The sequence below is a fragment of the Leptomonas pyrrhocoris genome (assembly GCF_001293395.1).
Source record: "Leptomonas pyrrhocoris isolate H10 chromosome Unknown, whole genome shotgun sequence".
NCBI classification, from domain to species: domain Eukaryota; phylum Euglenozoa; class Kinetoplastea; order Trypanosomatida; family Trypanosomatidae; genus Leptomonas; species Leptomonas pyrrhocoris.
This window is the reverse complement of record NW_015438366.1, coordinates 726,953-739,327: the sequence shown is the minus strand read 5'-3', so window position 1 is coordinate 739,327 and position 12,375 is coordinate 726,953. Positions and strand designations below refer to the sequence as shown.

Below are 12,375 nucleotides of genomic sequence, written 5' to 3'. Positions count from 1 at the left end.
TAAAAGATTACACCTGGGTTTTTAGGAAAGAAACGGATTCTGCCGTCTTCGCGTCTACCACTCCACAGGGGCGTATGCGCGAGTTGACAACGGAGGAAGAAAACACGGGAGAGGTGGCTTTCGTGAAAGGCGTATCTCCCCTTTTCCTTCATTGCTGTTGTTGTTGGTCGAATGGACTCCTTACCACCTCACTTCTCTCTTCGCTCCACAACATCTTTTCCATGACTTTCTTCGGTCTGTTCACGTCTGTCGCCGCCGTTTTTTTGTTGTTGTTGCTAATGCGTACGTGAAGTCGCCTATTTCGCTGGAGGCCGTCCTTCATACGTCTTCTCGTATATTATTTTTGCCTTAGCACAGGAGCGCTGCTTGATTTACAGGCAGAGACCTCCACAGAATTGTTTGGCTGTCTACGCACACACGCATATACATATATACGTGGCGGCGCTGCTGCATCACTCGCCTCTCCCACGCGTTTCGTAGAAGCGGCACAGCGGGACGCAGTTCGCATCAACGCAACGCCTGCAACGAGGCTGCCGCAGATTCCTTCCGTCTCCACCAGCCCCTTGATTGGTTGGGGGGCTTTCCTTATAGATTCGTTTGTTTCATTACATATACGCACACCCGTTGTTATTTTCCTTTTTAGACCTCTCTCGTCTCTCATCCCCACACGCGCCAGTAACGCATGTCCTCGTCGAGCATTAAGGTGGCCATTCGCTGCCGCCCTCTCCTGGGCCAGGAGCGTCCCACCGGTGGGCTCGACATCCAAAGCCGCCGTATTCTTCTCGATTCAAAGACGTACGACCCCGACTACACCTTTCCCCCCACCGCGACGCAAGACGACGTCTACCACGCCTGCCGGCCTATTTTGCAATGTGTGAAGGAAGGCATGAACGGCACCATCATGGTTTACGGCCAAACCGGCACGGGTAAGACCTACACGATGCTCGGCAACGACGCGGCGGAGCATGGGCTCGTGCACAACGTCGTCGCGGAGATGTTGGACTACGTGCAGCAGAAGACGATCGATGGAGATCAGTGCGCCATCACGCTGTCCATGATTGAAATCTACAATGAGCGGCTGACCGATATGCTGAGTCCCAACGGGGATGAGGAGGTGACGCTGATCTCCGGCTTTCCCCGCTTCACGCATAAGGTAACGCTGTGTCGGGTCAACGACGCCATTGAGACGATCCAGCGGGGGCTGGCGTGGCGGCACACCGCGGCGACGCTGATGAACGACCGCAGCAGCCGCTCGCACGTCGTCTTCATCTTCGATCTCGAGGAGTACAACGCCTTCACCGACCAAACCGACGTCGCCCACCTCTTCATGATTGACCTGGCGGGCTCGGAGAGCGTGAAGAAATCGCTGGCCACCGGCGTCGCCGCGGGGGAGGCCGGCAAGATCAACAAATCGCTGCTCGCCCTCAAGAGTGTCTTTCTGGCCTTGTCGAACACCAACGAGGCGACGCGACCGAGCCACGTGCCCTACCGCGACTCGAAGCTGACGGAGCTGCTGCAGGACTCGATCGGCGGCACCGCTCGCACGTTGATGATCGCGTGCATCTCGTCGGTCGGTCGCGATATTGAGGAGACGAAGTCCACCCTTCTCTACGCTGTGAAGGCGCGCAGCATCCGCAACGCGGCGAACACCGAAAAGGAGAAGCTGCTCGTGCGGCTGCGGTCGATGGAGGTGGAGAATCAGAAGCTGCGCAACCGCCTGCAGGAGCGCGTGAATGAGCGGGGCGGGTACTACGTGACCAAGGAGGAGCACGAGCAAACGCAGGAGACTGCGGAGTCGTACGGGAAGATGAAGGAGGCGGTAGAGCAGCTGATGCAGGACCGCCAGAACAGCGACGCACGGCAGCACATCTGCGAGTCCCAAGTCCGAGTGCTGCATGCACTCCTGGAGGACAAGGCAGCCGAGCTGGAGAGTTTCAAGGAGGTTTACGCCGAGGCGCTGAAGCGATTCGAGAGTCAGGCGTCGACGCTACAGCGTGTGGTGCGCGGTGGCGTCGGTGAGGCGAAGGAAGCCGTGCAGCGTTCCTTTGCAGAGAACTACGCCCGCTTGCACGCGTGGCGCACGGAGCTGCTGAGCGTGCTCGAGGAGCCGCTGCCGACGACGATGCCGACGTTGCCCGAAGAGCGAGCCGTAGAGGAAGACGAGCAACAGCAGCAGCAACGTTTCACCCAGGAGGACACTACTGTGCACCCCGGCCTGGCCGATCGGAGTGCCACCCCTCCGCCTGGTTTAACGCCGCACACCTCTCCTATGCGCAACGAGATCCGCTGCAGCAACGGCAACGGTAACAACCCTTCTAGCAGCACTGCCCATGCCGGCCTGTACGTTGCTCCCTCGACCTCCTCGACAACCACTGCAGCAGCAGGAGTAGGAGGAGGTCAATCTCTTGGGGCTGCGCGTTCCGCACGTGGCAGCGCCGCCTCCATGCAGCGCGTGAGTGCCGCTTCGGCTGGCACCACTTCCGCCTCCGTGAGCCCCACGCGCCGTGGGGGCACGCGTCCTCGCGGCGGCGGGGCCTCGTCCTCGTACAACGCGTCTCGCCGTGCGACGCAGACTTCTCCGTCTCTGGCTGCATGTCACCACCCGCCGATGGCGCCGCCTTCGTCGCTGCCCGCCTCCACCGCGGTGAAGGACGAGCACGCCGCGGTGGACGAATGCGGCGGCGCTGTAGCGGTGGTGGTGGCCGCGTCGAGCCCGCTGCAACCCGGCGGTAAAAGCGGGGCTGCCTCTCCCACCTGCTCCCCCATTCGCCTCCCGCCGTCGCCGTCGCAGCCCGTCGTGCGCACACAGGAGTTGCTGCCGTCGTGGTCGGCCGTGCTGGCGCAGCATGACGCTCAGTGCACCCGGACGGTGCATCGGCTGAACGAAGCGGTGGTGGCCGTGCTCGAGGGGTGTCTTGTTGTCTTCGAACAGTACAAGAGTCACGCCGACGGAGTAGAAGATAAACGTCGGCGGGGGCTGCAGGAAGTCTGTCAGCGCCTGCGCGGCGAGCTCGAGTCGCAGCTCACACAGCTGCAGCGCATTGACGCAGCGGGCGAGCGCGAGCTCCGCGATGCCCGCGAGGCACTTAGCGAGCAGCTCCAGCTAAAGATGCAGCTGCGTCCCACCGCAGAGGCGACGCCCTTCCAACAGACGCTCCGCAGCGCGTGCAACGAGGTGGTGCGCCACGCCATGCACGCCTTTCCCCACCCAAGCACACCCGCACCGGCGGAGGCGGCCATGGACGTTATTGTCCATAACGTACAGCGCTGCAGCACCGCCTTCACCGTGCAGGCCCTCGACCCACTCTCCTCCAGCGCGGTGGCGCTCAACGCTGTTTTTGCGGGCAACACCACGACGTCCTGCACCTCTTCAGCGAGTGCGCCGCTGGCCAACAAAGCCGCTGCCACCACCACCACTACCACGACCGGCACCGTGGGCAACTTCGTATGGTCGGACCTCGCCCCCATGCCACGTCTTTCTCCCCCACTGCTCTCCGACGCGGCTACCGCAGTAGGCGGTGGTCGACAGCGCGATCGCTCGTCCGCCACACCCGCGGGCCCAGAACAGGAGGAGGAGGGAGAGTCATCCTCTACGGTTAGTACCAGCTCCGTGCGCGAGACGCGGCGCACCACGGTGCCGATCGTTGCTTCTTCTCTTTCCTTGTCTGCCGGTGTTTCTGTCGCTGGCGCTTCGCCGAGGCAGCGGGTCAGCGCTCGTGCGTCGTCGCGGCGCAGCAGTGTGGCCTTGTCAGCGATGCCGGTGAACCGTGTAAGCGATCGCGGTGGACAGAGCAGTCCCCAGCAACGGCACTGCAAGCGGACGCGCAGCAATGTTGCGTCGCAGAGAGGGGATGGGTCGTCACGGCACACCACGATGATGCGCCGCACGTTGCGCTAGCGTGGACGCGCGAGAATAGCTGCCTTGTTTATGTTCGCGCCGGCCAGCATTGCCGTGTATCGGCTATATGTCTTCTTTCTCTTCTCGTTTGTTTCCTTACAGAAGTCGTAGATTTAAGGCGATTGTCTAGCGGCTCGATTTGGCCTTTTCTTGTTGTCGTTTTGAGTTTTCAGCGGAGGAGCGGCACACGCGGAGGGGGTAGGCAGAGAGAGGGGAAGGGGGGGGGTGATAATGGGCGAGTGAGCAGCACCATTATGGCAAGACAGCTGCCTGTGTGACAGACGATGGGGCTGCTTGTGGGTATACGTGCGTTCCCCGAGTTATTCGATTTTCACATCTATACGTGTGATGTCCGTAGGGAAACAGAGGCGATGCGCGGGTGCGGGGTGGAGGCTCGGCGCCGACACGCGTTTTTTCGATACCTCAAGGCTGACTTTCTTTTTGTTGTTTTGCGAGGGGGGTGCTTCGTTGGGTGCCCTCTGCGTTATCCTTTCTCCTTTCCTACTACGGTTCTGACGGCTTTCTTTTCTTTTACGATTAGATCGTGTTCTTCTGCCTGTCTCTTCCAATGCAAAAATAGCAAGTGTTTCGGTGAGGAGAATCATTTGCGGCTGCGACGTTGTGCGTTACAGCTTTTCCAAAACAAAACAAAAAAAGGATTCTTTTTCCCCCTGCTGTGGATTCAACGGCGTCCTTTTGTCGTCGTGTGCTCTCTCTCTCTCTGGATGCTTGACGTGAAGGCGGAAAGCAGGGACGGCGTGTGTCGCGTGTGGACGTACTGGCGATGATCTTCTCTAGAAACCACCGCTCTTTCTGTCCCTCCCCCCCCTTTGGCTCTGTTTTGTTGTTGGCGCTGCTCACCGTAAAGTGGGAGATCGAGTCCGTCAAAAGCAGCTGAGAAATACAGATCTGTCGCCTACCCATAAATCGCTGCCTCGCCGTGAGCGCTCCGGAAGCTGTTACTGCCTCGAATTCACAGCTGTGCACTTCTTCTGGTCTTGCTGTACCTACCCGCTTCTCTCTGTCTCCGTTTGAAGGGGAAAGACGAAGAGAAGAATGTCGGCCCAACCTTTCCGGCTTGTGCAGCCGCTCGCGCGCCTTCTGCACAGCACGCTGCTGCAGTGCATCGACCAAGTCCAGTGCTCCTTCCACCCCAACGAGATCGACGGCCTCTACACGTACGCCTACATGGACCACGTGGCGCACACGGAGGTGTGTGACGCGTTGGCCAAGCGTTTTGCTGCGGTGCACCAGCGTGGCGACATCGTCCTGTCGAGCGACGGTCTTTTATTTCCACTGCGGCTGGCACGTCGCGGTATCAACGCTGTTCAGCACTTTCCCAACACCAATGCCGCCCTGGAAGCGGCGAAGACGGAGGTAGAAAAGGCAGCGCTGCGAGATTTGCTGCGGCTATCGAATGACGACCTCTCCTCAAAGGACGTCATGGCGCTATGGAGCTTCGCCATCACACTGTCTCAATGGGACATGGTGGAGGAGGTCCTACGCCACTTTCCGCTGCAGCAGAACATCTCCCTGCAGGATGACCGCGAGTACCGGGATCTGGTGCTGTGGGCGTGTCAAACCACCCACACCTCCGTTCCTGGTCAAGGCAACGCGGGTGCTGTGTCGTCTGCGGGAAGGGAGGTGCACCACGCCCAGCGCTTCTTGACGGATGTGTTGGGCGTTGAGAGCGTCGTGACAAGGTGCAAAGAAGCGGCAGTGGTGGGGGCGGCGTCAGCGTCGTCGTCCACCGCACGCAGCGGTGATGTCATCACAGAGATGCGCCGGTTCGAAGATCGCGACGCAGACGCGCTTGCTTTGATAGCCGTCGCCGCGACGCTGCGCAAACGCTGCGGCATCACCGCCGAGTTCCCGGTTGCGGAGGGAGAGTGGGCGCGCTGGTTTGGGACGCCGTCGTCCTCGTCTTCTGCGTTTCCCGCTGCCGCTGCCTCGACGCACGCGGGTGCTGGGAAAGAGGGTGGTTGGCTTAGCAGCGGTGGCAGCACATCGCTGCGCGTCGCCGGCGGCAGCAGCTCCCTCTCGGTCTGGGCCAGGCGCCTACTCTTTCTATACGACGCGGCCGTCCCCGCGTACGTCCGCGCCTCTCTCGCGCCGGGCCTCGTCAGCGATCTTCAGTATCACTACCGGTACTGCGACGTGCACGTGGCGGCCCTCTTCTTCTTGACTGTCCTGCCGCTCTTCTGCCGCAACAACCCCGATGTGGATCTGCGCGCGCACATGCGCTACTACCACAACCAGGTGGTGGACGAAATGTTTTGGACGGCGTCGCCGGCGATGAACGCGTCTGCTGCGTCCTCCGTGTCATCCACGACACCTGGAAAGCGAGGGATGTGGACTGCCAACGCGCTCGCAGGTGGAGAAGAGGAACCGGCGGCGGCGGCACTTGCGTCTTCCTCGACGGCGACGTCGTTCTTCGTACCGGTTGACACAGCCATGAATGTGTTGATCGGCGAGGCTTGCTTGATGGATGAAGGCACGCCGATTGTCCCTGCGCACGTGCCTGCCATCGAGGCGATGCTATGTAAGGTGCTGGCCCACCTGCGTACACACATGAACGGGGCGTCGCGGAGAATGGATGGAACGTCACCGGCGTCCCTGCCACTCCCGCTGTGGGGTGTGTGGAATCCAGCACAGAGCAGCCACTTGGCTGTGGTGCTGAGCCGTCTCATGAAGGCCGCGTCACTCCCTGGCGGCAACGCAGCGAGCCTGTATCCTCGGCTCGACAGTTTGGTGGCCGAGGGGCTCGAGATGCTGCGCAGACTGCTGGACGTGCGTGTGCTGCAGGAACGTGGCACCGCGTCCATGCTGACAACTTTACTCACTGCGTGCCATGAGGTCGTGGAGGCCCTTGGTGGCGCTGCCTACGAGGCACAGCTGCGTGCCCTAGTGCTGGAGCACACCATGCACGGCTTCTCCCGCGATGGACTGAAGGCGGTGGCGCAGACGGCGTTGCAGAGAAGCCACGGCGACAGTGATGTGAAGCAGGCGCAGACGCTGGAGTTTGTGCGGCAGCTCGAAGCTGCGCAGCTGCTCCTGCCGAAGCGCAACTGGATTTAGAACAAAACTGTTTACAGAGTCCGTTGCAATAAGGAAAATATGAAAATAACGCTTCAAGAAGCACTCGGCGATCGCACTTTCGCGGAACACGGGCAGCGGAGCAGACACCCCAGACAGGTTTCAGCTCTTTTTGGGGGAGGCGCAACGCTCAAACCAATGCAGCGTGCGCATCCGCTTTGTATGGCTCTTGGTGCTCCAAACGGCAGCATTCGCGCTCACATCATCCCTTTAAATGCCGTCCCGTTCTTTTCTCTGCACTCTCGACGGAGCACTGCCTTTTCTGTTTTTCCTCCCTTCTAAGAAGCGAGAGCTGCGAAAGAGAGTCACGTTTGGTGGACGCAGCCGTCCGCTGTCTGATGGTACGAGGATCACAAGCGGCCCCTATCAACAACAGCAACCAAAAAAAGAACTTCATTAGTTGGCGTCTCGACTTTACTAAAGGGTTTTTGTTTCTGCACCTCTGTTTTGATTCTCCGGTGTCGAAATTTTGTATTGAAGCCAAGTTCGAAAAGATGGCAGCTCGACTTGTGGACCCTAGCCGTACCAACGTTGGTATGGCCGCCCCGAACGTGCTCGTCATCTCCGGCTTCCCCTGGTACACCAGCGAGCTGGCCGTGCACCGCTACCTCACCGAGGTGTACCCCGCTGCGACACCTGCCACCACGCGCCTCTACACCAACCCCACCAACGGTGCTAGTCGGGGTCACTGCTTTGTGGAGTACCACCTGCCCCCTGCCCAAGGAGGCGCACCATCCGCGTCTCCGTCGTCTAGTGCGAACCACTCGAATCAAGGCTCGAGCGCCGCGGACCGGGCAGGCAACGACAGCGAAGACGCCGATGCCCATCTGCCACCGCTGTTGCGCCAGGTGAAGCGGCGCGTAGAGGAGCAGCCCTACGAGTGCATCTACTTAAAGGTGCACGCGTATGTGTTGACGGCGCAGCGGTGGAGCCGAGCTGGGCGGCTGCCGGAGCTGCCGACGGACCCACCAGTCTCTCGCTGGCGTGTGCGCGGCGGGGTGCTGGCGGGCTACGGTGATGAGGGCTTCTCTGTGCGCTGTGGCAGCGAACTGGGCCTGCCGAATACGCTGACGGTGGAGGGCTACGACAAACTCGAACGGCTGCGCAAGCGGATGCGGACGACGTCAGCGAAGCGTGCCTCGGGTCACCAGCCCGCAGCATGACGGCTGTCGCAGACAGTGGCACCGCACAGTACGGCATGGGCACGACGAAGGGGCAGCCGTGCGGGATAACTTTTTTTTGTTTACGACTGGGTGTTGGGTGCCTCTAAATCTGAGACAAAAGGTGCGTGACTGCTACGGCTGCAACTCTATCGCAGCGTGTGGAGACTTTCGGAGCGCTTTCCCTGAACGCCAACGATCGCTGTGCCTTCCACGAAGCACGCAGTCCCGTCTTTCCCTCTCTTCTCCTTTCAATGCGGGTCATCGTTGAGCAAGTATGTGCAGCACACACACACACACACACACACACACAAGCACCTCCTTGTGCATCGAACGCCTTCAGCTCCGCCACTCTTCCTCTCCTCTCGTTATCCCATACGGTGCGTTGTTTTCCCTTTTCCCCCTCCGCTGCTTAGCCTGCCTCGGAAGCAGAAGGACGTAGCTTCTTTACTAGAAGAAAACAACAATAAAAGGCTCTGCCAGAGCGCCCATCATTCCAACCTCCACCATGCAGCGCACTCCGCATTCATCCAGTGTGCCACGCAAGTCGGCGACTGTACCCATGCGCCCATCACCCAGCTCCGCCAACGGAAGCTCTGGCCAGCACAAGCCGGGGCGTCCACACCACATCAGCCCCCTACCCGGGCAGATCGCCACGAGCACGGCTGCGACGTCCTCCGCGCTGGTGCTCATGAATGCGGCCGCCACGATGCCCAACACGACGGCTTCCGCGGCGGCGTCCAGCAGTCGCGCGAATCCTTCGCTGATCAGCCCGGCCCAAAAGGCGAATCTGCAAGCCCCCGCGTTTGGCTTCCGTGCGCAGCAGGGCCGCCCCATCGCCGGCGGAGCCACCGCGACCGCCACCACCAAGGCTGAGAAGGGGGCCGGCGGCAACGCCTCCACCTCAGCAGCGATGCGCATCGCCAAGAAGGGCGCCCTCCACACCAAAGGCGCCGACGACGCCGTCAACCCCGTCGTGGCGGCCGGGCCGGAGCGGGACTCCGTCGCCTTCCGCCTCTGTTGCGAGGCGCTCTCGGAGGGCTGCGTGCAGACGTACATGCACCTCTTCCAGCTCGCCCACCGCGATCCGGTCTGCGTGGACACACTCGCGCACACGTACTTCAGCGTTCCGGATGATCGTCTGGCCTGGGTGCAGCAGCAGCTGTCTGCCGTGGAGGTGCTGCGCCGGCAGAGCGAGTTTGCGCAGGTGCTGGCCCTCTGCAAGCAGCTCGCGGACTACTTCGAAGGCGAGCGCGACTACGCGGAGGCGACGTGGTTTTATGAGACGGCCCTGCAGTACACCATGGAGTCGCTCGACCGGGCGCTGGAGCACGAGGCCCGGCAGGCGTACGCGGGTTATGAGGAGCGTCGCGGCAACCTGGAGGCGGCCGCCGTGCTCTACGAAGCGATGTACCGGCAGTCGCTGGCTCTTCGCGATGCGGCCGGGGTGCGGACCGCCAGCCAATGCCTTGTGCGCATCTACCAAGCCTTGGGCAACGCCAAGAAGAACAGCGACCCGGTAGCGGCGGCGGCGTTCTTCGGTAAGGTGCGGTTGGCCGCCGAGCGGGAGAAGAACGCGGTGGACGAGTGCGCGGCGTACTCAGCCTTAGGCGACGTGAGTGAAGCGCGCGGGGACTTCCCACGTGCGTTGGCGTACAGCCGCAGCTACCGCGCCGTGGCCCAGCGCGAGGAGTTGAAGCCGCAGGAGTGCCGAGCCACGTTGCGTGTCGCCGATTTAGAGGAGCGATTGGGCCTCAAGTTAGAAGCCTCCGTCACCCTTCAAGAAGCGCTGGTGCTGGCGAAAGAACTGGGGGAGCCACGGCAGCTGTGTCATGCCACGCTGCAGCTCGGGGAAGCGTACCGCGCCCGCGGCCTGGACGCAGAGGCGCTGCAGTGCTTCGATGAGAGCTTTGCAGCAGCAGTGGAAACGGGGTTGCAAGAGCTGATCGATAAGGTGCGCATCGCGATGGGTTTTGCACGCGGCGATCACTCGCTGGCCCACGCGTATCATGGGGAGGGGTATCTGAAGCTGGTTTGCACCGACATTCGCGCACAACTGGCGTGGATGAGTGGTGGTACCCTCTAATGAAAAACAAACGCCAGCAGGCGCACGCTGGATATCATAAGTACGTTGAAAGAGATGATGATGCTCCTCTCCGCAGTTCCGCCTCTTTTCCCCTCTTCATGCGTTACGCAGCGCAGCTTTCCTTTTTTTTTTTCTTTCCCCTCTCTCCTCCTATCATATCCTTTCTTGGGAGTTTTGTGTAGTGAGTGTGTTGTTGTGCCACTCAGACCGATGTATACTGTTCGCTTCTCCCTTCGCTTCCGTTTTCCCCCCTCCTTGCCGTGTTTTTACGATGTTTCTTCTCTTCAGTATATGCAGTGCGTGACGTGGGTGGTGGTGCTCACGTGAGCCATTAAAACACAGTTTATTTTGTTTTCTTTTCAGAGAGAGAAACGAGGGAACGAGTGCCTTGTGGGACGGATTGTTTCTCTCCCCTTCTCGGTCGACACATTTCCGGGTGCTTGCGGAAGCTCATTGCGAACCTTGAACGGACTCTCTGTCGCGCTTGCCGATGCACACCGCTGCTCATGCGACTGGTGCAGAGAAGGGCAGCGCCCGCCCCCCCCCCCCCTCCCTTCTTCCTTCCCTGCTTAGCATTTGTGGGTAACGCAGCGTGATAGTTGATTATTATTTCTACCATTGCGGGGGATATGCCGCATCGCTCTCCTCAAACTTCTCCTTTATCGCCTCCACACTTCAAACGCGTCCTTCGCGTTGTTCCTTTCCTTCTCCTTCTGTCATCCTTGGTACGTTGAGGATGCCTTCACAAAGACTGCATACGCAGACGCACGATGGGCGAGACAGTCACCAAGGTGAGCGGCGCGGCGGCGCTGAAGCTGCAACGGGAGCGCAGCTCTACCTACCAGCAGTGGACGTCGCAGTTCCACCGCGCGCTCGCTGGCGCCATCACGCCCGACGAACTGCACCGCAACATCCAGGGCGTTGTCCTCCCCGAGCTTCAGCGCGTCAGCACGGCCTTGCGCGCCCTGCAGAGGTCTCTGACGGAGCAGATGGGTGGTGATGGGGTGCCCAATCCAGCCACCGCATCTGCCGCAGAGAACCGCGTGGCGGACAACCAACACAGCAGAGAGAGAAACTTAGCTGAGTGGATCGACCAGCTGCAGAGTCTGGAGCGAGAACACTACGGGGTCACGCTCGCCTTGGCAAGTCAGCTGGTGGATCACTGCACGCCGAACGTTCTCTCTGCCCTTCCGCTGACAGGCGAAAAGGAGGAGATGCAGTCGCAGGGTTTGCCAGCGAAGGCGACGGAGCTGTCAGGTGAAGTCGTCCCCGCGGACGTTAAATCGCTCTTTAAGCCTGAGGACTCTGAGGACGAAGACAGCAATGAAGAAATTGAATGGAGGGGGAAGCGCCCCGCTGGTCCTCCTCCGGCGCCCGCACCTGCAGCCGAGGCAGACGCCGCTGAGAAGCAGACGGCAGTACCGGCAACGTTGTGCGTGCACGACGGCGGACGATGTGCGTTGCTGCGCCTCATTCCCCCTCTCTTTCAAACGCACCTGTTTTTTGTGGATTGCAAGGAGGGGGTGGACGAGTTAGGCGGTGCGTCGAGCTCGTCTTCTGCGTCGTTGTCACCTCATGACGGCGACGACGGCGCGGAGAGCCTGGCGTTGCCTGTGTACGGGAAAAGGGAGAGCGGCAGGGCAGCAGGAAACGGCCAGCGAGGCACGCCGATCGCCTATTACGTGCCGTCGGTTGTCTCCCACCGCTGCGTGGGTTGGTCGCGTACGGTGGAGCCCATCGTGCGCCGCCAAGACGCACTTCGCACCGCCATCGAAGACATGTGTGAGGAGCTGCAGAACGAAGTCAGCGACCTGTGAGCGTTGGGCCGTTTCGAAGTTGCGTCTCTGGCTTTCAAGTGCGAGTTTGGGAAAGAAAGTAAACGACTGTTGATGGGCAAAAGTAAAAGGCGAAGACGTGACGGTGCTGCGTGCTGTGGAATAAGCGTTAGTTCTACAGGGGAGGAAGAGAGGATGGGCTTGAGAAAACGTGCGCGACGGCAGCAGCCACGGCTGTGTCTTTTTTTTTGTGCTGCTGCTGTTCCCCAGCGACAAGCAACTGCTCGTTCTAGAGTATCTCCCACTGCCACCGTTGCAATGCCTTTTTCTCCTCCCTCCTCCTCCTTAACAAACTATAAC

General features: G+C 60.5%; 5 protein-coding genes across 7 annotated transcripts; all 5 read left to right on the top strand.

The window, feature by feature from the left end:
* Window positions 1-291: 291 nt before the first annotated feature.
* On the top strand, window positions 292-3,898 carry ABB37_05477 (putative kinesin; the record flags this gene model as incomplete). The annotated part of the gene is made up of 1 exon (XM_015803511.1): window positions 292-3,898. Exon 1 carries the CDS (start codon window positions 683-685, stop codon window positions 3,896-3,898), a length of 3,216 nt encoding a protein of 1,071 aa, XP_015658153.1. The 5' UTR covers window positions 292-682.
* An 867-nt stretch (window positions 3,899-4,765) lies between these two features.
* On the top strand, window positions 4,766-6,976 carry ABB37_05476 (hypothetical protein; the record flags this gene model as incomplete). The annotated part of the gene is made up of 1 exon (XM_015803510.1): window positions 4,766-6,976. The coding sequence occupies exon 1, from the start codon at window positions 4,955-4,957 to the stop codon at window positions 6,974-6,976; it is 2,022 nt and encodes a 673-aa protein (XP_015658152.1). The 5' UTR covers window positions 4,766-4,954.
* A 512-nt stretch (window positions 6,977-7,488) lies between these two features.
* ABB37_05475 (hypothetical protein) lies at window positions 7,489-8,157 on the top strand (the record flags this gene model as incomplete). Its single annotated transcript, XM_015803509.1, has 1 exon — window positions 7,489-8,157. One exon carries the CDS (start codon window positions 7,489-7,491, stop codon window positions 8,155-8,157), a length of 669 nt encoding a protein of 222 aa, XP_015658151.1.
* A 412-nt stretch (window positions 8,158-8,569) lies between these two features.
* On the top strand, window positions 8,570-10,240 carry ABB37_05474 (hypothetical protein; the record flags this gene model as incomplete). Its single annotated transcript, XM_015803508.1, has 1 exon — window positions 8,570-10,240. Exon 1 carries the CDS (start codon window positions 8,663-8,665, stop codon window positions 10,238-10,240), a length of 1,578 nt encoding a protein of 525 aa, XP_015658150.1. The 5' UTR covers window positions 8,570-8,662.
* A 725-nt stretch (window positions 10,241-10,965) lies between these two features.
* On the top strand, window positions 10,966-12,057 carry ABB37_05473 (hypothetical protein; the record flags this gene model as incomplete). 3 transcript variants are annotated; one of them, XM_015803507.1, is made up of 1 exon in its annotated part: window positions 10,966-12,057. In XM_015803507.1, the coding sequence occupies exon 1, from the start codon at window positions 11,011-11,013 to the stop codon at window positions 12,055-12,057; it is 1,047 nt and encodes a 348-aa protein (XP_015658149.1). In that variant the 5' UTR covers window positions 10,966-11,010. The 3 variants fall into 3 exon arrangements, with proteins under 3 accessions (XP_015658149.1, XP_015658148.1, XP_015658147.1); XM_015803506.1 differs by having other exon boundaries at window positions 10,975-12,057; XM_015803505.1 differs by having other exon boundaries at window positions 10,990-12,057.
* Window positions 12,058-12,375: the final 318 nt, after the last annotated feature.